A 25788-nucleotide genomic window follows, 5' to 3' on the forward strand; every position below is an offset into this window, starting at 1 on the left:
CCTCTTCGACCTCAGCCGCAGCAACTTCTTCCTAGAAACATCGCCAAAGGCAAGGGAAGCAAGGGCAAAAATGAACTATTGGGATTTCATCAAAATAAAAAGCTTTAGCACAGCAAAAGAAACAGTCCACAAAACCAAAAGACAACCGACAGAATGGGAGAAAATATTTGCAAATGACATATCAGATAAAGGCTAGCATCCAAAATCGATAAAGAACTTATCAAACTCAACACCCAAAGAACAAATAATCCAATCCAGAAATGGGCAGAAGACATGAACAGACATTTTTCCAAAGAAGACATCCAAATGGCCAACAGGCACATGAAAAAGTGCTCCACATCGCTCAGCATCAGGGAAATCCAAATCAAAACCTCAATGAGATACCACCTCACACCAGTCAGAATGGCTAAAATGAACAAGTCAGGAAACGACAGATGTTGGCGGGGATGCGGAGAAAGGGGAACCCTCCTACACTGTTGGTGGGAATGGAAGCTGGTGCAGCCCCTCTGGAAAACAGTATGGAGGTTCCTCAAACAGTTGAAAATAGAGTTACGATACGATCCAGCAATTGCACTACTGGGTATTTAACACAAAGATACAAATGTAGGGATCCGAAGGGGTACGTGCACCCCGATGTTTATAGCAGCAATGTCCACAATAGCCAAACTGTGGAAAGAGCCAAGATGTCCATCGACAGATGAATGGATAAAGAAGATGTGGTGTATATATACAATGGAATATTATGCAGCCATCAAAAGGAATAAGATCTTGCCATTTGCAACGACGTGGATGGAACTGGAGGGTGTTATGCTGAGTGAAATAAGTCAATCAGAGAAAGACAGGTATCATATGACCTCACTGATATGAGGAATTCTTAATCTCAGGAAACAAACTAAGGGTTGCTGGACTGGTGGGGGGTGGGAGGGATTGGGTGGCTGGGTGATAGACATTGGGGAGGGTATGTGCTATGGTGAGTGCTGTGAATTGTGCAAGACTGTTGAATCACGGATCTGTACTTCTGAAACAAATAATGCAATATATGTTAAAAAAAAAAAAAAAGAAAAAGAAGAAGAAGTTAGCAGGAGGGGAAGAATGAAGGGGAGTAAGTCGGAGGGGGAGACGAACCATGAGAGATGATGGACTCTGAAAAACAAACTGAGGGTTCTAGAGGGGACGGTGTGGGGGGATGGGTTAGCCTGGTGATGGGTATTAAAGAGGGCACGTTCCGCGTGGAGCACTGGGGGTTATGCACAAACAATGAATCATGGAACACTACATCAAAAACTAATGATGTAATGTATGGTGATTAACATACAATAAAAAAAGGTAAAAAAAAAAAGTAAAAAGCTTATAATGGCCACATGGTCTTAACGGCCCCCATGCGTAACAGAGCCAGAAATATACAAAGCCAAAAATATGACTTCGAAATGCACAAAAGATATATTCATTCTGAATCGAACTGTTGAAGAACACAATTAGTCTATCACCTTGCTGCATTATCAAGTCGGGTAGAGAGCACCACAAAGAGATTAGAGCCTAGGAAAAGTAGGAATGATTCAAGGTTAGCAAGGGAATAAAATGCTAGGGACAAACATGCGTTACAGTATGCATGGCACAAAGAGGTCCTGGGTCTGCAGGTCATGGGGAGAAATGCTTCTGCCAGTCATACAACTTATCGTACTGTTTTGCAATGTTGTTCTAAATGAACGCAGGTGAAAGAAAGTGCTTTCTATTTCTATGCTCTAGAAAAAGAGCAGTTTCTATGTTTTTTTTTTAAGATTTATTTATTTGAAAGAGAGAGAATGAGAGAGAGAGAGAGAGAAAGAGAGAGCACATGAGAGGGGGTAGGGTCAGAGGGAGAAGCAGACTCCCTGCTGAGCAGGGAGCCTGATGCAGGACTCGATCCCGGGACTCCAAGATCATGACCTGAGCCGAAGGCAGTTGCCTAACCAACTGAGCCACCCAGGCGCCCTTTTTCTTTTCCATTTTTTTTTATTTTTTTTTTTTAAAGATTTATTTATTTGAAAAAGAGCAGTTTCTAAATAGCCAGGTATGTACTGACATAAGATTAGGCTGACATCCTACATGATCTAAACAACGAATGACTTAACGTCTTTTACCCAGCCCCTTATGATTTTTAGTCTTAATGGGATGTCACATAAATTACCATGGAGCTGAAGGCAGAGAATGATTAGAAGTCAACAAATAATTCTTACAATCACAAATTCAGAAAAGAAAACAAACGTCTGCAACACATTTTTATGGTTCACACAAGTACAATCCATCCGCATGTTACAGCACGCTTTTCAAACTTTCAATCACCAAATAATCTAACTAAACTCAGATATTTACAAGCAACAAACTGCCAAGTTACTATAGTAACAGCTTGTCTAGGACAAGGACAATGCAGTGTTCTGGATATTTGACTTCCATCAATAGAGTTTTACCACTTGTAACTCCAAAACATATTAAATATTATAATATCCCCAAGTACATTAAATAATGCAATCTTTCCTTATTGAATCTGGAAATGATCCAGGAATATAGATATGAGTATCAATTTTCATTGTCTAGCAAATATACGTGTCAAAGAATTTCCTGACTGATATATATGTACAGCAGAGTTTATTTCCATATATTAAAAATAAATGAAATCTAAACACATGTGGTATCCCAGATTGGATTCGGAAACAGAAAAAGGGTATTAGTAGAAAAACTAATTATATCCAAATAAATCTGTCATTTAGTTAACAGTATTGTACAGTCAGTTCTGCTATACGGTTTTGAAGACGCAAATTTGTTCCAGTGATATATACAAGGGAACAACTTGAACGTAACACAAATTTCACATTTGCTGACGCCCAATTTCATCCACAAGAAATGTTAGGTGCACACAGAAAACTGAACCCAGCCACATCGGGTTACATGTGCAGGGACACCCAAACATCTACCAGCGACCTCAGTTTCCAGAATGTGTTAGGAAGCCCCCCATCCACATCTGGTGGAGCAACTTTCTACGAATTTCTAACCACCCCCCTTCCTCCATTTCCCAATAACACAGGCGTGCAACTCTTCCAACACCCACTTCCATGCGCAAAGTCTTTCTAAGGGCTTTTTTTTTTTTAAGGTAAGTGCCATATTTTAGTATTTGCATGTCTGTTACCCATGTAAAACATGTAAAAATATGTTAGGACTTTCATTTAGGTTTGTTTCACTGAACAAAGTTTCTGAGTGCTAGACCATTAATCCCACTTCTCCCAATAGCCCTGTGGTTTTCACTGCAAGATTTTGCATAGTCAGTGGTTTTCAGGAGTGCATATGTCATGTTACAGCAGAACTGACTATTCCAGTGACAATTTCTTAGTTTTGACAAATGTGATATGATTATATGGGAAGAAAGGAGAAGCCAAGTGAAGGGCATACAGGAACTCCCTGTATTCTTCATTCAACTTTTCTGTAATTATAAAATTATGCCAATAAGAAGTTTAAAACAGTAAGCATATAAAGTAGATAAAGCCAAGGCCCTACTACAGGATTCTGCATTAACAATTGCTAACACTTACGTAGCCTTTATTTGGTGCCAAGCACTGTTCTCAGTGTTTTATATACACTGACTCATTAAACATTCTCACAAGGCTAAGAGGTAGGTGTTACAAGCATGCCCATTTTACAGGTGAGAAGATTGAGGTGCATTTAAGAAAAGTTATCCAAAAACACAAACTAGGCTACCTGGCTCTAGAATCGAAGCTCTTACCCCAACGCTACTTCAACAGACAACTGTTCAAAGTACAACTTTTTTGAACTAGGTTACTTCCGTCATTCTGGAAAGATTCTACAATAGGAAAAGAGGCATAAAAGGAAAAAATAAAATAATCTTTCTAAACCATGCCTTAAATATCAAAAATCCCAAAAGTTAAAAAAAAAAAATCCCTTTTATAAAAACCAATTCTATTAGCAAAAATTGTGACAGCTAATAAAGACAGTAAGAAATGTCACCTTTGTACTTCAACTAAAACAGTCAACTAGAATATAAAGTATTACACATTTTACAGCAATGACAAACTAAGGATAGTAAGAAAAAGATGTATTGTCTAGGATAGAAAATGTAATTTCAAAGTTTTACAAAACTTGCTCACATTTCATCACTGTCAAACACACATGATAATTAAAGAATGACAACATAAAACACAAAACTAACACATGTCACAGAAGTTTCCCAGCAATCATAATCATCAAATTTGGTTCAAACACAACTGGCTCATCAAACTTTGAGTAAATGACAAAGCAAAAGTTCTGCCTACAGAATCTCGACACGAGGTCAGTAAAAGGCCACTTTGTTGGCATAACTTACTATTGCTTCCCAAGATATTACATGGCTTGAACTCTAAAATGCAAAGCCCTACCTACCCTCCCATGTACACTCTACATAGTGAACAATACACAAGGTCCTTCCCTTATGGATATGATATTCATTCATTCAACAAGTATTTACTGAGTGCCTACAACATGCCAGTCACTCTTCTAAATGCAGCAGGGGCTAAGGAAGGGGAGAAAACACACCAAGTCCCTGTCCTACTAGAACCGTTATTTTAGCAGGGAAGCAAATAACAAGATAAGTAAATAGAGGGGCGCCTGGGTGGCTCAGTTGGTTAAGCGACTGCCTTCGGCTCAGGTCATGATCCTGGAGTCCCGGGATGGAGTCCCGCATCGGGCTCCCTGCTGCTCAGCAGGGAGTCTGCTTCTCCCTCGGGCCCTCCCCCCTCTCATACTCTCTCTCTCTCTCTCATTTCCTCTCTCAAATAAATAAATAAAATCTTTGAAAAAAAAAGATAAGTAAATAGAACTCAAGCTAAGGTAGGGGTGATAAATGCTAGCACGAAAATAAAGCAGAAAAGGAGGATTTAAAGTGCGGGTAAAATCGTAAATAGGATGGCCAAGGGAGATGAGATAAAGTGGAGAAGACGTGCAACCATATGATATGTTAGGTGTACGTGCTACAAAGAAACACCTGCTAAGGGCAAAAGCAGTGGGAGGGAGCGGAGGCTATGGAAGGAGAGTGGTCAGAGAAGGAGATTGACCTTTGAGAGGAGACTCAGAAGAAGTAAGAGGCCCAGGCACATGAAGATCTGGGAGAAGGGTGCACCAGGCAGGAGGCACACTGGCCTCAAAAGCCCGATGGCGGGGGCAGGCATGGCACGCTCCAGGGCAGAGGGGCTTGTGGGGCAGGAGGGAGGAAACGAGGGACTGGACACCACTGTCCTAAGGGCAAGCTGAAGACTGTGCAGAGTTCCACAGCCATTCTGCCTTCTAGGAGCCATACATTTAGAGGTGAGTAGCTGGTTCCAAATCCATTTAACAGATTACTGAAAAGTCATTTCTTGCAAAATACAAGTGGAGGGGTTAACGGGCCAATAAAGCAGGATGAAGCAGGCTCGGCTGCTGAGCAGTATATACACTCAGAGAAAAAAGGCACCTGTACAGAAAGTTCTACTGTCCTTGAAGGCAGTAAATGAGGAAGAGGGAAGATCATGTTACTAGTTTTCAAACACTGCAAGTGAGGGGACTTTAAAAAAAAAAAAAGGCAGAAAAGGCTGCAAATGTATTAAGAGTCTTTTCAAACTCTTATTTCCTCCTCAGTTTGAAAGCATGATGCTGTACGCAGGAATTTCTCTTGATGCCTCAAACATACCTGATTAACTCCTGCTAAAGAGGAAGTGTGTTTTCCTCACTTCAGAATCCCTCCCACAGTGCCAGGCACACAGACAGCGCTCAGCAAACGGTGGGTGGGGACACGCAGAGGGGCATGTCCCAACAAAAGAGACACTTTGTGTTGCTCTGACTGGAAAATAAATACCAAGTATTCAAAGAAGAATAAATTTCCTCAAAAAGGAAATGATTTCTATAAATAGATCTTACTGATCCACACATCCATTAGAAAAAAACTTGAAACTGGGGAAAAAAGTCAGACTTTCACTCTGGGCTACAACAGCACTGGACTCGTGAATTAAGGTCATCAGAGCCTCAGTGAGATACTAACCAGGATGCCTCCATTGTTAAAGGTAAGAAGTCTATTCTGGGGGCGCCTGGGTGGCTCGGTCGGTTAAGTGGCTGCCTTCAGCTCAGGTCATAATCCCAGGGTCCTGGGATCGAGCCCCACGTCGGGCTCCCTGCTCGGCGGGGGAGCCTGCTTCTCCTTCTCCCTCTGCCTCTCTGCCTACTTGTTCTCTCTCTCTCTCTCTCTCTCTCTCTCTCTCTCTCTCTCTCTGCCCCAAATAAATAAATAAAATCTTTAAAAAAAAAAAGTCTATTCTGTTGTACTTCCTTCGGGACTTTGATCTCTCTTATAAATGGACACGAGAGAGCCCTAATTGATCCAGCAAACAAACATTTTCAGAGATCGATTACACAAGCACCAGCCTAGGCCATGAGAATCCAAAAATAAGGAGAAGATGGTCTCTACCTTAAAGAGTTAGTTTTGGGTTGAAGGTTGGATGTTTATTAAAAAAGGGAACAAAAGGGAGAAAAGCTGAACTAAAAATGACTGACTAAAATACACTGTAAAAAGGGTTATACTACAAGAACAAAGAATGATGAAAATATAGGAAAAGGAGTAAGTCTATGGAAGACCTCACAAAAGAGGCTATGCCTAAAATAGAACTACAGGTTTGCTTTGCAGCCACATAAAATCATAAGGAGACAGAGACAATACTGTTAAAACCTACTGTTGTTCCTCATTCTTTCTAATTAGAGCAAAACTACACTCAATGAGACTTTCTTGAGAAACAAAAATCTTTATTTCCTTAATGTGTTTAAAATGAATATAAAGACTCCTAAGAAACCAGAGTCTTTTCAAAATTTGCTAAGCAACATATCCCAACACAGTGATTCCAAATAACTTTATCTTCTTTTACCCTCTGCTATAATATGGTATAGCTGAAGTATTTATCACAATTTAAGTTGGTTATAGCAGCCCCAATAAAGGAACCACAGGGCATTCAGAGATAACCCAGCACTGGGCATTGTAAAACTATTTTGCAAACCAATTCTGAAATCTCAGAAAATCATATGTTCATCTAAGCAGTCATCAGGAGACAATAACCACAACTGAACTCAAATCTAAGGACAAACTACTTTAAAAAAAAAAAAATTAAGAGACGATAGCCCTCCCCCCTTTTTTTAAGAGATAGGCCATTTACATTCAACCCCGATGTTTACAGCAGCAATGTCCACAATAGCCAAACTGTGGAAAGAGCCAAGATGTCCCTCGACAGATGAATGGATAAAGAAGACGTGGTATATATATACGATGGAATATTATGCACCCATCAAAAGGGATGAGATCTTGCCATTTGCAACGACATGGATGGAACTGGAGGGTATTATGCTGAGTGAAATAAGTCAATCAGAGAAAGACATGTATCATATGACCTCACTGATATGAGGAAGTCTTAATCTCAGGAAACAAACTGAGGGTTGCTGGAGTCGTGGGGGGTGGGAGGGATGGGGTGGCTGGGTGATAGACACTGGGGAGGGTATGTGCTATGGTGAGTGCTGTGATTTGTGCAAGACTGTTGAATCACAGATCTGTACCTCTGAAACAAATAATGCAATATATGTTAAGAAAAAAAAAAAGAAGATAGCTGGAGGGGAAGAATGAAGGGGGGTAAATCGGAGGGGGAGACGAACCATGAGAGATGATGCACTCTGAAAAATAAACTGAGGATTCTAGAGGGAAGGGGGTGGGGGGATGGGTTAGCCTGGTGATGGGTATTAAAGAGGGCACGTTCCGCGTGGAGCACTGGGGGTTATGCACAAACAATGAATCATGGAACACTACATCAAAAACTAATGATGTAATGTATGTTGATTAACATAACAATAAAAAAATTTTTTTAAAAAGAGATAGCCCATTTATTTTCAGATTAGATCTATTTTTGCAAAGAGGAAGAGAACAATAAAATTATATTCTAAAATGCCTATAAATATACATTCACAAAATACATTTTACATATCACTATAAGGACATAAAAGAAATTATTTGAAAATGAAAAGAGCACCTCAAGCTTCTTTTTGTTCACTTTTATCATGACAAAGACTTTTTTTTTTTTAGTACTAAGAGTAGTGCCAAAGGAGGAATTTAGAACTTATTTTTTGAGCTTCCTGATCTACAACTATAAAAAATAAAAGTTGCAAATCTCGGCCGTATTTTATATAGAGTTACACTACTAAACCTCTGTAAATCTGTTTTCTGTAGTAAGAGGAATAATACCAAAAGTGGAAACCAGATATAACTATGTATGAAATACCTACTAATTACTCTATAAATGTTGGCCTTCCCCATCAACACCCAAGCCTACAAATAGGATAGTGGGTGGAGGTGACAGGGGAGAAATAAGGAAGCTAAATGATCCACTAAATTCCAGTAACATCCCTTCACAGTGTAAAGTTGCCAGTAGCTAAAATTTGTAATAATGATTTCAATTAGAATGGTCATAATTTCTTACAGTGTTTTACAGATCACAAGCAGACCTTATACATCTCAATTCACTCATTACTCAACATATGCAATATGAATAAGCAGCACAAGGACTGTCAACTCATGGTAAAGATAAGTAAACTCAAATTCAGAAAGGATATATGTCATGCAAATCAGTGACTAAGCCACATTTACTAGTAGACATAAAAAGTCTCACATTTACTAACCTAGTTCACTCACTGGATGCAAAAGGACTCACGATGAATACTCTTGCCTTTGGCCTCAGTGCAGTAACGGACAACCCAAGTATCCTTTGCACTCCTCTTGGCTCCCAGGTGCCACTCGGGCCTGGAGCTGATGGCCTACCTACACACTTTGAGCTAGGCACTGAGGCAAATTTATTCTCTTTTCTTCATTCTCAAGAAGAAATATTCTGGCCTCCACAAGCCCACTGAGTGCTACAAGGGGGACCACTGAACTTAGAGTCTATGTCACGTGTCATGACCCAATTCTCAAATACCTTGAACTGAGATAAAGAGCATCAGTTCAATTAATAATCAAGCGGAACTTTGATTTCCCATTTGTCTTTCTGCCTCTGGAATTTCACAGGGAGAAACGGTTGTTAAGGGAGCCAGGATTCAGACATTCCTGAGTCCTCTGGACCTATGACCTGATATTGTCAGAACTACTTCATTTCTAAAAGATAGATCTAATTCAGATAGTTATCCTAAAAACTGTTCTTAACCAAAAAAACCCACAAAAAAAGAACCATAAAAACATACTGAGTACACCCCAGTAAAATCAGGAGGCCTTCATTAAAAAAATAAAAAGTAAAGTTCATGTTCATTAAGTTAATGTTATCCTGCTACGTTAGACACATTTTGGCTTTGAGATCATTTAAAAATTAGTTAGAAATAATTTTATAATCAGAAAAAAGTTTAAATAGATTACATTAAAATTATTTTTGTTTATTTCAAATTATACAGAACGAAACAAAAAACTGTAATGATTTAGAAAGAAGGTAAAACTCAGTAAACCCAGTCACATACCAAGCTTCAGGCAGCAAAACAGAATATTCATGCGGAGAAGTGGTCTCTGGGAAGTTGGAGAGAATTGCAAGACGATGAGGAAGCAGATCTGATCCATGATAAGTGAACAGAATTTCCAGGGCTTGTACGTTACTTTCCTGTACAAACGGCAAGGGGTAAATTTCCACTGTAAACCTTAGAAATAAAGGAATGATTTTGTAGGACAATGTTCAAAAACCTAAAGTTAGCTTTTTATGCAGCTCTGATATAAGGTACTTTGAAATATTTCTAATTCTTCCTATGCAGCTCTGATATAAGGTACTTTGAAATATTTCTAATTCTTCCTAGTCTGCATCACATTTCCTAATCTAGTGCTGTGAAAATTACTTATTTTTAAAATTCAGAATGATGAATAAACATTTTATTTTATTTATTTGAGAGAGAGAGAGAAAGAGTATGAGCAGGGCGAGGGGCAGACGGAGAGGGAGAAATAGACTCCCCGAGGATTCAGGGCTGGATCCCAGGATCCAGAGATCATAACCCGAGCCAAAGTCAGAAGTTTAACCAACTAAGCCACCCAGGCGCCCCCACCTTTTATTTTATTTTTATTTATTTATTTATTTATTTGAGAGAAAGGGAGTGAGAGCAGGGGGAGGGGCAGAGGGACAATGAACAAACATTTTTTAAAATATAATTCCATTTTCTCTACATTAATATTACAACAAAAAATGAAATGATGCTAAATCATGCAATAACATTAACTGTACGGCTCAGAGATTTAGAAAGTATTAATAACCATAATTATTTTATTTACAAAAAAGAAATTACCCGAGCATAAGTTCTTGCTGAGAGAACAATATTCTGATTTCTGAACTTCTTAAAGAATTCAGCATCATATCTCTGTTCAGATGCATGAGGCACTCCTAGGATTTCCTGAGGGGAAAGAGCAACTTAATAATGAAAAGGCTTTTAAATACGGGTGACAAGAAAATATTAAAAACCTTTACAACTCTGCCTCCCTAAATAAATAAGCCCTGAATTAATTAAACTATCAACTGTTAACTGAAGTAGTACATCCGCCTTCTTGCCTTTATTTTGAAAATGGCTGTATTTATAAATGTTGATAATTAAGAAAAAATTAAGAAGTAAATGAAATAGGCAGTAAAAAATTAATTACAGTAAGACAACCAAAACACACCACCTGCTAAAAACAAATAAGCAACCATTATACATAGCTGTGCGTTATGAGCACCTGCATCGGTGAGAGAACTTCAGGTTAACTTGACAGCTGCTGGTGATCGATGTACAATGCAGACTGAGCCATTCATTCGTTCAACAAATATTTACTGAGTGTCTACTACGTGCTAGGGGCACTGTGATAGGCAGCAGTGATATAATGAACAAGACATGTTTCCTGCCCTCCAAATTGCTTAAAATCTAGTAGGGCAGACAAACAAGCGCACAGGAGTAGGTAAGAGGAAACACACAGGAAGGGTACCATAAAGCCAGTTCGGGGAGGGCAGGGAAGCCTTCCCAGGAGTGGGCCCGAAGCTGGGCTATAAAGGACAAACAGGAGTTAGCCATGGCGACTGCAAGTGAGGATCTGCCCACCGCACTGGATGACACAGGGCTCGTGTCTGTCATGTTGAACGCTAACTCCAGATACCTAGCAGACTGCTTTTCATGTAATAAGTAACCAATAATTACTTATGGATTGAATTAATTTACCGAGGTAGGAGAGACAAGAATGAGGAGGTGTGGAGGAGGTGAGAGAGGGAGGGTGGACTGTTGAGAAGGTCACTTGCAAATGTGCTGGGCTTGCAACTAGAGCATATCTGAAAGGAGCCTCCCAGGAGGCAGGTGGATCGACAGGTCGAGAGTTCTGGAGTAAGATGGGTCACAAATATGCCATACCCTCACGAACACAGGAGTGTGATTTCAAGGGAGATTAAGTTGAATGAAAGGAGCCTTAGGGAGCAACATCATTTAAAGGATCAACCAAAAAAAAAGGTTGGGAGGTGGTGGAAGGGGAAGGGAGGGCAGGAATCTGCATCTGAAAAGCAAATGAAGGAGCAGCCAAAGAAGTGGGGGGGGCAGGGGGAGTGTTTAACACATTCTCACAGAAACCAAGAAAGAAAACATCTCAAAAATGTTCTCAGTTCCCTGACGCCTCATCCACAACAATCATTCCCCTTATTCCATCACAGTTACACGCCCTACCACCACCCTGGACCCCTATCACCACCAAGAAGGAAGTCTCCGGGACATCGCATGTCAAACACTGGGCCCCCACTCAACCCAGCACAGGGCATTCCAGCAATTCCTCAAAGCCATTGGGACATCCAGTCCCCTGACCCTACCTTTTTCACCTGCTGTCTTTCCTCCAAGTCTCTTATCCCCTTCAACCAGTCCCTGGTCCATCATTATAGAGATTTAATAATCCCTTGCTTCTTTCCCTTCATCATACTACCTGGCGAAACCTCATCCTTAGTCCAAGGCAACTATGAACCCTGATTACAAGTTACCAGGAGTCTGAAAAAAATATCACAAAACCAAGCTGACAATTCTCATTTCAAGATCTCAGCCCTGTTAGGATCCTGATTCAAATGAACCAACTGTAAAACCATTTGTGAGGCAACCAGAGAAATCTGAATGTGAAGTGGATAGCAAATGATATTAGGGAACTGCTACTAATTTTCTTAGAAATAATAGTGTTATTGTGGTTTTTTTTAAGTCTTTACCAATTACAGACATGTAAGTATTTATGGGTGAAATGGTTAAGATGTCTAGGATTTGCTTTAAAACAACTAAGTGAAAGAAAAGGCAGGAATGGAGAGTAAAAGATACAAGATCGGCAAAATGGTTGAAGCTGGGCAGTGAGTATACCCGGGTTCATGATACTCTTCTCTATGCTTTAAGGAAGGTTTGACATTTTATAAATTCAATTCAAATCTGCTGTCCCTCAACGCTACTACATTTCCCTAACAAGTTTTGTCTCCTATTCTGTTTGGAACATTTCCCACAATTCTTTCATTCTTTCCAGACCTCCAACATTTATTCCCGTCTCCATTCTCAACTGAAAACTTGCTTCATTTAGTTTTTTAACTGACACTATTAGATGGACTATCCATTCATTTTCCAACCCACTAAAACCATACATCTACCTGCATCTATACCAACAGGCTTTTCCTTCCTTCAGTTACAACAGAAAAATTATACACATCTGCTCCCCAAACAGCCCCGAACCCTACTCACGCTCGAAATCCCATTTCTCCCGTTTCTATAATCATGCCATTATCTCCTCTTTCTTCTGTTCGATAAACTCCTCCTCACCCTCTACTACTTCCTTCCCGTTAACATACAAACAATACTTCCTCCTTCTATTAAAACAACTCTTAATTTCATATACGCTGTAGCTAACACCATCTTCTTGGCTCCCTTGAAACAAAACTTCCCGAAAGAGCTGTCTACAACTACCGTCTCCGCGTACCCACTTCCTGGTCTTTCCTAAACTCACTCAACCTCTAATAGTGCAACTCCATTCCTTACACAGCACGACAGACCTTTCAAAACGTGGCCAGAAACCCTTCTAACTAGCTCTCCTCCCTTTGGTCTGTGCTGCCCCTCCCTCGCAGTCCAGCCCCCCCACCAGCTCACTCTGTCAGGGGCACCCCATCTCCTTTCACGCTGCTGGGCCTTGCTTCACACAGCATGCTGATTATCAGGGCAGGCAAATGAATCCAAGAGACCTCGTTATGAGTTCCTGCTTTCGATTTAAGCAAATCACTTCCCTTCTCCAAGCCTGTTTTCATACCCATAAAATAAGACCTGCCTGAAAGGACTGCTGAGAAATAATCCAGACTCAGTGCCCAGCACAGTGGCTGACAAACACTAAGTCCTCAACAAACGTGTTCGTATTTCTTAAGGTAGTCTCTTACCTACCGATTGCTTCAACAAATATTTGCTGAGCTCCTCAAGGAGCCAGGTACCAATCTGAACTTGGGGATATAGCAGCCAACAAGACAAAACCCCTACACTTTTCCAGAGCTTCTGCTCCCATGTCCTCCTTGGAGTACTCCCCAGCCCCCTAAATCTGCGTGCCCTTTTTTTTGAGGACTAGTTGGAATATCACTTCCCATGTAGCATCTTCTCAGACGTCCCCAGGAAAAACGGAATGTTTTTCTCCACTATGCTCTCTCATCAATTCTTCACACATTGTGGTCATCGCTTACTGCCTACATAATACAGACTTCAGAGGGACAGTTCCTTGCTCCTTTCCCCGCCTCCAGCACTGCCATGATGGCTGGTACATACCAGGCTTTTGTGTCACATCGAAATGAATCCATTTTATCTAATTTATCACAGAATTCATAAAATAAGCTATGCCCCAGGATTAAAATGAAATGCCTATCTCTACTACTATCTAGCTGGTGAGCCACTGTATCTGACCATCTTCATCTTTAAGTTTTAACAGCCGAATTCATCAACATCGCCTACTTTTCAAAAGCCTAATTAGCCTAATTCCCTATGAAAGTGGGCTCAACAAATACTTTAAACCATGCACTAGTAAAGGTACTGACAACTGTCAAATAGAAAAATGGCGATTCGGTAACTAAAGGGTAATGAAAGAAAATTAACTGGGTAGTCAAACTCTGAACATTTTATGGAACTCTTTTAAGATCTCAAAATCAATAAAATTTAGTAAAACAAAGGCTGAGAAAACATAATAAATCATATCTGTACCGACTTCAGCAGTTCATTACATGCTTTTATGTATTACCTCAAAATAGAACTCCAACACAATAAAAGGATATGCTTTAAAATACCATGACCATCCAATAATCAAACCAGCACCTACAGATAAAAGTATTAGGAATTTTTTTTCAACCTGTTTGTACAAAATGATATACTCACTACCATGTTTTCTAGTAACCATAAATAGCTCTCTTTTGTCAGTGGTATTTTGTTTGAAAACACTTCTATTTCATTAGCAGGTGGGAAATCAAATGCTTTTGGATCTGCCTATAGGCATTAGAAGTACTAAATATCTGCATTATTCCGGGGACAAGCACCACATCATTAGAGGTCACATTTACTGAGCACCTGCTTTGTACGAGTACCAAGAGTCAAGAGAGGTGTGCCCACAGAAAGGAGGACTAACACAGATGGAGGAAGTAACCTGCAAGTGAAGTCAAACTTCAAAAGTTAGAAATTTATATTAATTTCTGGGTGATTTCAGCTATGAGGGTCATGTGAAAAAAGCAGTCTAAACTATGTATATTTGCTGAAATATCTTTAACAACATCTGAATTGTGCTACCGAACATGGAAACATCAGTATTTGTGTCCCTAAAGAAATAAAGTATACCTTTTTTAAAGTTCAAGTGTCTCATTTTGGCCATAATTAGGATCAAAGTTCAACCGACTAAATTCAACCCACTAGCAAATCATTAAAATGAGTCAGAAATATTCGTATTAGGATTATTAAAACCCAGTGCATACTGAAATTTAGTACTGGAGAAAGCTATATGCCATAACCTTAAAATCAAAATGTAAAATAAAAGTAAATGAAAAGGATCCTATATCTAGAAAACATAAATACACTGAAATGGCTAAAGCATTTCTATTTCCTAGACTAACACAACTTCTGCCTTCCACAGTCTCTAATTTTTACCAAAGCTGATATGTAAGAGAAACTGCTTCTGCACAAAATGAATTTTTCCTAAAACATAACTAGTTATAAAGATCAAGAATGTCAGATATTAGGGCAGCCATAGCATTTACAATGATGGACCGAATAAACATAACTGGTTTAAAACTAGTCCTTACCTCATATGTTGCAAGCCGATCTAAGTAGGTTAATAATTTCAGTCTACAACGGCAAAGTTCCCTTTGTTCCAGCGTTAACCTGTTGTGAATAGCTATATCAGGCCACTTATATTAACACAGAAGCACACTTCTCTACAAGTTAAAATAGAATAAAAATAACAATATTCCACTGAGCCCCAAACTGACGGAACAATACACAAAAGCACAAGGGTAAAATAATACTAACTGCGTTTGATGTAAGTTGCTAGAGTAATTCAGAGCAATTAATCCTCGTAAGGAACACACTTAAATGACTAGTTATTTTAAGGAAAGTACCAAACAGTCATAAATCATTTACTTTGCAAAGTTCACTAATTTAAGTAGTTCCCGTCTCCTCTTGATCTTCTCCTTTCTATTCTTGGCAGACTCTTCATCGGGTGGTGAAAGCTCCTCATAGGGGATACCGTCAATGTCTACTTCACCAGGTAATGTGAATCTGGAAGAAAAAAAAAAAAAAACCCAAAGCTATTAGTGAAAGCGGCGTTCCCCTACTCTGGCTGATTTTATCACTACGTTGATTTCCACAGAGACAGAAAGAACCAATTATTTGAAAGAAAGCTTTTGCATTGCAAAGTGATTCACTCATTGTATCCACAGGATGAGCACAAAGTCATCACTAATTGTGACATACAAAAATTTTAAAATCATGGCAATGAAAACTACTTAGGAAAAGATGTGAGGTTATACTCACCCAGTGTGAAATAGCCCATGAAGAAAATGTTGCCCAGAGTTTACAGTCTGAATCACTTCTACTTAAGGTTTTAAAATGGTTTACTTAAAAAAATAAATAAATAGGGGCACCCGACTGGCTCAGTCGGTTAAGTGTCTGTCTTCAACTCAGGTCATGGTCCCGGGGTCCTGGGATCGAGCCCCATGTTGGGCTCTCTGCTCAGCGGGGAGTCTGCTTCTCCTTCTCCCTTTGCCCCTCCCCCTGCTCTCGCACGCATGCTCGCTCTCTCTCAAGTTAATAAAAATCTTAAAAATAAATAAAATAAATGAATAAATAAATAAATAAAAGTAAAATAAAATTTGAGGGGAACCTGGCTAGCTCAGTCCATAACATGGGACTCTTGATCTTGGGGTCATGAGTTCAAGCCCCACATTGTGCATGGAGATTACTTAAAATTAATTAGTGTACAAAAAATAAGGTTTGAAAATGATAATGAAGGTCAGTCTCATTTACAGTACTTATTTATTAAATATACCATCACACTTATATCTTTAAAAAATTCCAAATGTCTAATGAACAATAGCTCTTGTCAAATTATTACTATTATTGACAGACAATTGTGTGGTACTTACAAGTTTACGAAGTGCTTTCATAAAACACACGATTTAATCACTCGAATTCTCTAAAAGAGGTACGAGGCCAAGACAAAGTGAATGAAGCTCACACTTGCCAAGGGGGTGCTCCTGACTGGTAAGCACTCCCAGGTATGCGTCTTTAGCCCACCGCTTAGAAACTGCCAGCATCCGATAAAGGTTTGGACAATCTGCTCTTTTCTTAGCATCAAGCTATCATAGGTACACATATTTAACTCAAAGGAAAGAAAGCTGTGACCTCAGATAAGAGAAGCATTGGTCGAAGGCAACTGTCTCATTACAGGTTAACCTAAATAAAGAAAAGTTTACCCTCTGCCATGTCTCAGCTTCAATGGTTTCACAAAGTCACCTTCCCTCTTGAATCCAAATCTTTCTGTGACCAACCTGCCATCGTGTGTTCCCTTCCCTATTGCTACCAGAGCCTCCAGGTCTGTGCCTCTCCATCCATACTGAAGCAGCTCCTTCGCAGCATCCACATTTTCGGGAACTCTTTCCAAACACTCATGAAGAACCCAGGATCGTTTCTTTATTTTGCTCTGGATACAAATACAAAACAGAGGCAGTAAAGAACCCAGGACATCTGATAGCATGTGACAACTGCCTTCTAGAATCATAAAGTTAGACCCAAGGGGGTACAGCTACCTAAGCCCTTAGCCACAAGTAGCTTCTAGAGAAGCTCAACAGGAAAAGGCTAATTCCCCAATGGTGATTGGAATGGGATATAGAAAATGAGATTCCTACAGTTTTCTTTTTTTTTCTTCTAATGAGACACACTGAAACACAAAGCTCAGGACTCTTTTTCAGAAACATAAAAAAGATCTACCCAAATTTTTATAGCTGCTCGTTAGTTTGCATTTGGGCTATATAACAGAGCAGAAAAGCAAGCAGAAAGGCAAGATAAGATATGTCTTATTGTAACAAGCATGCTTCACTTTGAAACAAAACTAATGAGGCATAGCACATCAAAGTTCTATATTTACTTGCCCATGAGATGTAACATAAAGTGCAGATGATAATTTAATCATAAAAAGCCATGATATGCTATTCTTTGGAAAGACCAGGGGCCAATTCCTCCCTCCCAACTGCTTCCTCCGACTCCACTCAAAATCCCTGACTTGCCCTCTTCAAGAAAAAGTCACTGTGGTTTTAAGTTTTAAGTAAGATTCGACTCCTACCCTGTATTCCTTTAACACATTCCATTCTATCAGTTCTTTCTTCAAATGTCAATGTCTTCAAATGTCTCTTAACTCATTTTCTCTTCTCCAGCTCTACGGCCTCCATACCAGTCCAGGTCATTGACACAGGACACCTGTGACATCTCAGGAGTCCCTTGTCCTTAGTAGGGTTTCCCACCAACACTCTCCTTCCATGCTAGTTCATCTTCTACACCATCTCCCTCGGTACCTCCACAGTCAAAAATCCACAACACTTCCCCATTACCCTAAACATAAAAAGCCTAAGTCATCACAAGCCTTCCACATCCTCCAGAACCCAAGTCAATGTATCTTCTAATCATATTTCCCAAAGTTCATCACTGCTGTTGAATAGCTGATCCAGCAGATGTGTTTACTTACAGAGCTCATTTACTCATCCAAAAAATACTGACTAGGCGCCTAAGGGGGCCAGGTACTAATCTAGACATGAAGCAATGATTATGACAAATTCAGTCAATGCCACAGGTCATGCTCATTTTCTATTAATTTGCTTATACCGTCTGTCCCATGAAGAATGCCTTCCTCTCTTCTAACTCCAGGATGCCTGCTCTGAAGTCTCTCAAAGCTGCTCAAAACGTCTTCACTCTATAGCCTTCCATAACCACTGGATCTAAAATGATTGCTACTTTCACTGGGTTCCCACAGCATTTTTCTGGAATCTTCTTGTATGGTTATTTATATTTTAGACATGAAGCTTATCTTCTCAGAAAGATTATAAGCTCCCTAAAAGGGAAGGCCATATTTATGCTTCTCCTGTACTCCTTTCACCTTCTCTCGCCTAATGTTTTTACTCTTAATTGCCTATTTATTTAGCTGAAATAAGTATTTCTCCCAATAAAAAATGTACTTGCTTTGTCTCTCTTAACACCTGTCAACTCCTTCAGGGACCAAAATTGTCCTTTACTGTGTTGCAGAAAAAGCCCTGAATGGGTATACATAAACTCACACACTCAATGTCCTGAGCCACAAAAGAAGAAAGATAATACAGCTTTGGTGTTCTAATCTTCTAAAGGAAATACAAGCAACTTCTTCTTCCTTTATTTCATTATCGCTCATGCTCTCTCTTCTCTGGTGTCTTACTTGTTAACAGTTTATTTTCTGAAATGGTTGAACTTCTTACAACTACTTGTGTACATGAATTTTATGGAAAAAAATTTTCATGAAAATTTCCCAACACTTCTTAGATGTTCCTAAATGCAAAAGCATTTTCCTTTTTAAATGTCACATGAGAAGTCATGCCCTCTTTAAAGCATGCCATAAATCCAAATGCATCCTCACAAAAGTGCCGAGGGTCCCAACACACAGGCTACGTAACAAATTTAACCCAGGCAGCAGGCAGCAGGAGGAACCCAGCTGTAAGATTTAAACAAAGAAGGAGAATTTGGAAAGCTTGATATGTCACTTATCTATTGCCTCTCAGCTTCAAAAGTTCTCCTCACTGCCAGTCATGGGATGGACAGCATTTCCATTTTGCAACTGACAGAATATCAAGCTTCGTCAAGAGAGGGCGCCGGAGGGCCACTGCAGAGGAAAGGCTCTGGTTTCTAATCCTAATGCGCTCAGGTTCTAAACTTGTTCCTATGGCTTAGCAGCCAGAAAAGCATGTAGGGGACACCCAGAAGTGCCTGCTTCCCCCCTTACTCCCACTGAACACAACTTCCCACTGAATTTCAGCTGTTACTCCCATAGGCATATTCCTTCCCAGTAAATTTCCCAGACACATGGGCGGGGGGGTCGGGGGGGGGGGGTCTGGGGTCTTCCTAGACTATGCCCACCTGCCTACTAGGAACTTTTTCTTTTCAGTCCTGGCCATGGTCCCTTATCTGAGGTTTTCCGACCCCCAACCTCAGCTTGCCGGGGCACCCTAACTATAGGCATCAGCTTGCCCAACCATCCCACCTTTTCCTACCTGCCAACCATGGCAACTAAGAACCAGCCCTGGCCCAAGGCATCCCAAAGAACTCTTCCATCCAATGTGCCCCCAACTACTCCAAAGCTCAGTGAGGTCTGAATCCCAGCTCCCTTCCAAGTTTGTTCCCTTCTTGGGTCTGCTCCTTCAACCTTAAGCTATTCCTCAGGGTTCTGTTTACCCCTTTATAGTAAATCTCACTAGAAAATAATGCTCCATATTAAAACTTTCCCTGTTCAAATTACTAGGTGGTTTCTGGTTCCTGAGGGGACCCTGAATGATGGAGGCGAAGAAAGTAACTGAGGTAGAGGAAGAGAAAAGATTAGGCCAAAACCAGGTAGTTAGCTGGTTTATCAGTGCCTATCTGTTCACACATCTTCAGCACTAAAGTTCAGCTGAAAGGCCAATACACCCAGATAAAAGATAACTTATCCGCGTTGAATGAAACACACTTCAGCATCAGAAATGTCAGCAATATAAAATGCTCCAATATGAAGCCCTATAACAAAAAAATTCCATACATTAGAATTTTACCATGTTACCAAAATATTGAAACATACCAAGTAATTCTGGATTGAAGCAATGTTGACCGCAGACTTCCTCCACTGCCTCTGATACACCAGATCCGTATCCAGGCCGTAGGTCTGAGCTAGGGACAAGGCTTCCTCATACTCTTCACTTTCAATCTTGGCACAAGGAAATGGGAAGAGGAACGTTACATTACTGAGTCGTCCACACTGTCACTACAATGAGGTCACAGATGAGGATAATCCCTTCACTTCACAGCAGGTGATGCACTGCTAACTATTCTCATGCGCACAGTGGCACCCGAGGCCCACAGACCTGCTGGGGGGCAGACAGACCACGTATTCCTTTCCACACTCAACAGAAAGCTGAGAGACAGTTGAAGTGCCCACATTTATAGAGTAAAACAATGGCAGAACCAGGAAAGGAGTGCCGACAGCCCGAGTTCTAGTCCAGGGCCCACCGGGACACTGCGGGGACAGCACACATAACCGGAATGCTCAGCATGGATTCCATCTGCTCCCCAAGCAAAGCCCTGGCTGGAGAGCAGGCCCGCATTTCTTCCCTCCCCATCTGCAGTCTGAGCAGGCAGCTGCGCTTACCGAGGATGAGGTGAGCGCTGAAGGCCACGGGAAGGGCAACAGAGACCCGGCTAAGCCACAAGTGGACAGTCTAAGTGAATTCATCTTTTATCCACTGTTGTCACCTTGACTCCTCAGGCACAAAAAGCCGGCACTATTTTCACAAGCTCTATCCCACTGATACGCCTGACATGTCCATGATAGGGTAATCCCTCTTTAAATTTCTGTATTAAGAAATTAGTTTTTTCCTCACTGAAATAAAATCTGGAGGCCTGGGAACTTTGGAAGTAAAAGGATGCCCCCTCACCTTTCTCTGATAAAGCTCCTCCGGAGTCGTGGAGCGCAAACTCACGAGGCGGTAGTTTTTAGTAATGGCTCGCGGGCGTTTCCGTGGGGGTGCGAATCGCTCCATTTCCGTCACCAGATACAGGCCCTGTTGGATGTAGCCAAAGTAGCGAGCCCGGGCAGACACTTCCTGGTCAGAATCAGAATCCTCTTCCCCTTCTTCTTCATCTCCACCCCGAGTCTCCAAACGAGATCGTTTGGGGGCAAGTTTAATCTCACACTAAATGTAAAAAGGAAATGTTAAATCAGTAGTGAGGAAGTCAAGACAAGCTTTCGAGTCCATGAGAAAAATATTTTTAATTCTACTCTGGTTCATGCATGACATGAGCCACATGATGAAGACAAAGAGTAGACTTCAGAGGAGCCCAACAGCAAACAGAATACCCATCAACAGCTCCAGAAATATCCACAGCCTTAGTGGCCACAAATCTCCAAAACTAAACCCTGTTTTCATCATGGCTCATTAATATGATCTCCCAAATATGTCTGGCAATTATTTTAGGAAAATAAAAAGAATGCTAATTCCTTCACTTCTGGTATCTTTGTAGCTGCTGTAGAGAAATAGGATTTTTTCATCTATTTAGAAAATGAACATGAAGGTATTTATTTGCTTTACTGAGAACAGCTCTCCTGCCCTCCCTCCCTTTAAAAAAAAAAAATGTCTAACAGCTTCACAAACTTCTGAGTCTGAAAGCCTGACTGTTAAAGATAACTTTCATTCCCAGACTTAACGGAGTTGGCTTCAATTTTAAGCCATGGTTCTCATTTATCAAATAACATCTGTAGACTCAGTAACAAACTTTGAGGTAAAAAATACGTGTGAATCTGCACTAAAGTGAAAGCTATTAAAGGTCCTTACCCTTGAAAGGCCTAGAATAAGAATTTTTAATGACCAAAACATAACTTTAAATTACTAGCCTCCATTTTTGCGTCTTCTGACATGAGACAAACAAGCTTTCTTTACTAAGAAGAACCAGAATTTTTAAGTTCCCAAACTTCATGGAAATAGTTTGTTAAAGACCATATTTAAGGAGAAATACCTTTTATCTTTTAAGATGTCTAATCTAAGAAAAAGAAAACAAACTAACATGCCTGTGAAGAAAAAATGCTTTATAAAGAACAAAATGACTCCATTTTCCTCAGTCTTACAATGCAATTTTTTTAATTGACTAAACAATAGATCTTTCTTACACTGCACTCAATCTCTGATTCCAATCACAGGTTTTTGTTTTTAAGGACAAGATTAGATAATGGGAGAGCTAAAATTTAAAAATCAAATGTTTAGCCGTACTTCAGTAAAAATAAATGGACAGCCATCATTAAAAAAATAAATTAAATTTACATTAAAATCAGGTGTTTAGATTTTTGGTGAAATGCATGTTTATTTTCCAACACTCCAGCTGCTCTAAAACGGAAAGCATTACCTCCAAACTTAAAAATCCTCCATCATGGGTAGCAGTGACTTGAGGTGACGGTTCGAACCACTCACACGATTTTCCCAGTAAATTCTTCAAAGTTTTCACTGATGAAACAGTCAAAGCACCAGAGCAACGAGCCAGAGTCACTGCGTTGGCTGCCCACCAATTTACGTCTATCAGTGGGTAAAAGGACTCTTTATCTAATGGAGAAAAAAAAAAAAAATCAATACAAGTCCATCCGTCAATGTGGCTTAAATACAACACATTTAGTCCAATGATCAATTTAAAAACCATATTTGGGCCCTAAACATGTTAAATAAGAAAAAATAAATTGTAAGTCATCACCCAAATTTTTACAAAATGGAATTTATTTAATAAACATCTAAGTGCCAACAATTTACCAAAGTCCAAAATTCTAAGGACGCAGGAGTAAGTATGTTTAGGTCTTTCCACTTAAAAAATGAAGAATATACAGATAGTATCACCATTTTAAACAGAGTAAGCTGAAGGTTGGTGTGTACAAAGTATACATATCATAAGGGTTATAAAAGGTTTTAGAAAATGTTCATATATCCTTTTTCAGACAAACAATATGAGAGAATTATACTCTTAATAAAAATTTAAGACAGAAATATAATCATTTTCAAAGCTGATTTCCTCTTAAACTTGTGGAGATCAGAATCACCACCTCAAAATATGCCACTTTGATATAAATATTTTAAGATAAAGAAATTTGAGAAACCCAAAGTTCTTTTTGTCTTGTCACTTCTCTTAATAAGTTTATTGTTCCTTTGCCAAGATGCTGTATAAGTAAGCCCAATTTCCAAACAACCCTTGGAGTTAACTCATTTCTGGGTACTCCCATGTGTAAGCTCGATGTACACCCTAGAAACTTCTGTTTGCTCTTCTCCTGTTAATCTGTCTTGTGTTAATCTAATTATACAGGGCCTCAGCCAGAGAACCATGGAGAGTAAAAAAAAGATTTTTTTTCGTCCCCTATATATATCATCCATAGAGCACTTTTATTATACAATAGTAGTCTCTTAAGGTTTTAATTATCATATTTCATACAACTCACCTTTGATTTTTTTCCTCTTCTCAATAGAGAGTCTCCAATCAGGATTAAGCTCGTCATAGCCTGGCTAAATATGAAAAATATGCACAGGACTTCGAGTCAACAATGTAAGAAAATCATGAGAACATCATCAAGAACTATGGATTTTTTAAAGTCACAAAATACAGAAATGATGCTTTCCTTCAATCTTTTAATTATACCTAGCTGAAATCTATTCCTCTCGATAATCTTGTTCTTACACTTCAAATGTGCACAAGCAACTACTGTGACTCAGTTTAATAAAGAAAATAGCATGCAGAAGAACAGTAAGATAGCAAGTATGCAATTAACACAAATGAGAGCAAGATACACTAACAGTTCTGCGCGCGCACACACACACACACACACACTTACATTCTGAGAGGAGAACAGCTATGCCGTTGTAAATAACGCAGAACTGGATGCAAGTCCTACGCCTACAACTTAATAAGCTGAGCAACCCCTCCAGGCCTTGGGCTCCCCAGCTCTGAGACAGGACTCTGCAACCCCCATGTTATCTCCAGTTCTAACTTCCTAGGACTAAAAATTTACTAAGTAAAAAAATACAACCATGCAATCCTCAAACCTGATCTATTCATATTCTAATTTCATGGAACATAATGCCATGCCCACCTTCTAGAATCTCAAATATCATAAAACAACCAAGATTAAGGCACTGCCATACACCCTCTTGGCTCATTGTTAACTATTTCATTTTCAGAATTTTAACAGTATAGGAAAAGGCCAGCAAAAAATCATTTGGCTATTTATCTGAAATCTTAAGCCTAAAAAAAAAATGCTATATCACATCAAAATGTGCTTTTTCATCTAATGTAACAGAAAAAGCATATATGTTTTATTAACAATTTCTCAGCAGCTAACCCTTTCGAGTATGAAAATAAATACTTCCTTTCATGGCCTAAAAGAACTTTCTGATCTCCACTACTATGATAAATCACTCAGAGCAGTCCCTGAGAACAGAAGATATAATTCTTTAAACTTTATCCAAAAAGTTACCATAAAAGCCAAGAAATAGAATGTCCTGGTTTACTTTACCATAAAAAAGATAATTAACTTTCAAAGACTTAGAATACCAGAAGGTATGTATTAGTGAAAATAATCAACTTATTGAAATCTTATTTGATCGTTTATAGGGCACTTTAGCCATTTTCAGTCCCTCTGAATCATCGGTGTACATGTTCCCCCAGCACCACATGCACGTCACCACTGAGTTTATTTTTTTAAGATTTTATTTATTTATTTGGCAGAGAGACTAAGAGAAAGCACAGCAGGGGGAGCATCAGGCAGAGGGAGAGGGAGAAGCAGGCCCCCCGCTGAGCAGGGAGCCCGATGTGGGGCTCAATCCCAGGACCCTGGGATCATGACCTGAGCGAAGGCAGACGCTTAACAACTGAGCCACCCGGGCGCCCCATACCACTGGTTTATATGACAACATGTGTGCCTCCCTAAACTGACATTCTGAAGTACACTAGGGGAGCAGGGAGTAAAGCTTTAAGTCCCACAAGCAACAACAACAACACTGATAATTCAGCCTTAGGTAAATTTAAGTACATACAGATCACAATGAAATTTAAAAGAAATCTCCAAAAAATTTTCAGAAGAAATCCCTCAGTGGTATAAGTACGTTCAGAATTCAAGGTGAGCTTGTCTTCATTCAAGTAAATGATGAGAAGGCGCACCATGAACAAGCAGTACTAGTCTATGGGGTTCAGTCTCCAGACACTTTGGGACTAGACTGTTCCATGCAGATGGCTTAAATAATGGGTGTCCCTTGTGATTCCATGCCTAACCACAAGGTGAAGGTTTGTTCTTCTGCATCCACAGCTCTGTCAGTCATCCTCCTATTCCTAGATCCATCATGGTGCTCACCTGTCATAGGAGCTAAGTGCTGAATAAGTGAATGAATTAATCTTTTACATCACTGTACTCTAATAAGAATGCCTACGGTACAGGAAAATTAGTTGACATAGTAGCAGTGTTCCTACACC

General features: G+C 39.8%; 1 protein-coding gene across 3 annotated transcripts in view; it reads right to left on the minus strand.

Annotated features, from left to right (window-relative positions):
* NBAS (NBAS subunit of NRZ tethering complex) overlaps positions 1-25788 on the minus strand; it is a 358882-nt gene that overhangs the window by 258482 nt on the left and 74612 nt on the right. For all 3 annotated transcript variants that reach the window (XM_073897011.1, XM_025867764.2, XM_073897012.1), the window contains 9 exons: positions 23765-23828; positions 22693-22886; positions 21231-21488; positions 20378-20503; positions 17079-17230; positions 15670-15807; positions 15333-15411; positions 10333-10437; positions 9526-9662 (listed from right to left, as the gene is read on the minus strand). In XM_073897011.1, the coding sequence (XP_073753112.1) occupies positions 9526-9662; positions 10333-10437; positions 15333-15411; positions 15670-15807; positions 17079-17230; positions 20378-20503; positions 21231-21488; positions 22693-22886; positions 23765-23828 (1253 nt within the window). The remainder of the gene's footprint in view (positions 1-9525; positions 9663-10332; positions 10438-15332; positions 15412-15669; positions 15808-17078; positions 17231-20377; positions 20504-21230; positions 21489-22692; positions 22887-23764; positions 23829-25788) is intronic.

Source organism: Callorhinus ursinus, unplaced genomic scaffold (assembly GCF_003265705.2).
Source record: "Callorhinus ursinus isolate GAN/ISIS: 27379988/994484 unplaced genomic scaffold, GSC_fseal_2.0 scaffold10, whole genome shotgun sequence".
NCBI lineage: Eukaryota > Metazoa > Chordata > Mammalia > Carnivora > Otariidae > Callorhinus > Callorhinus ursinus.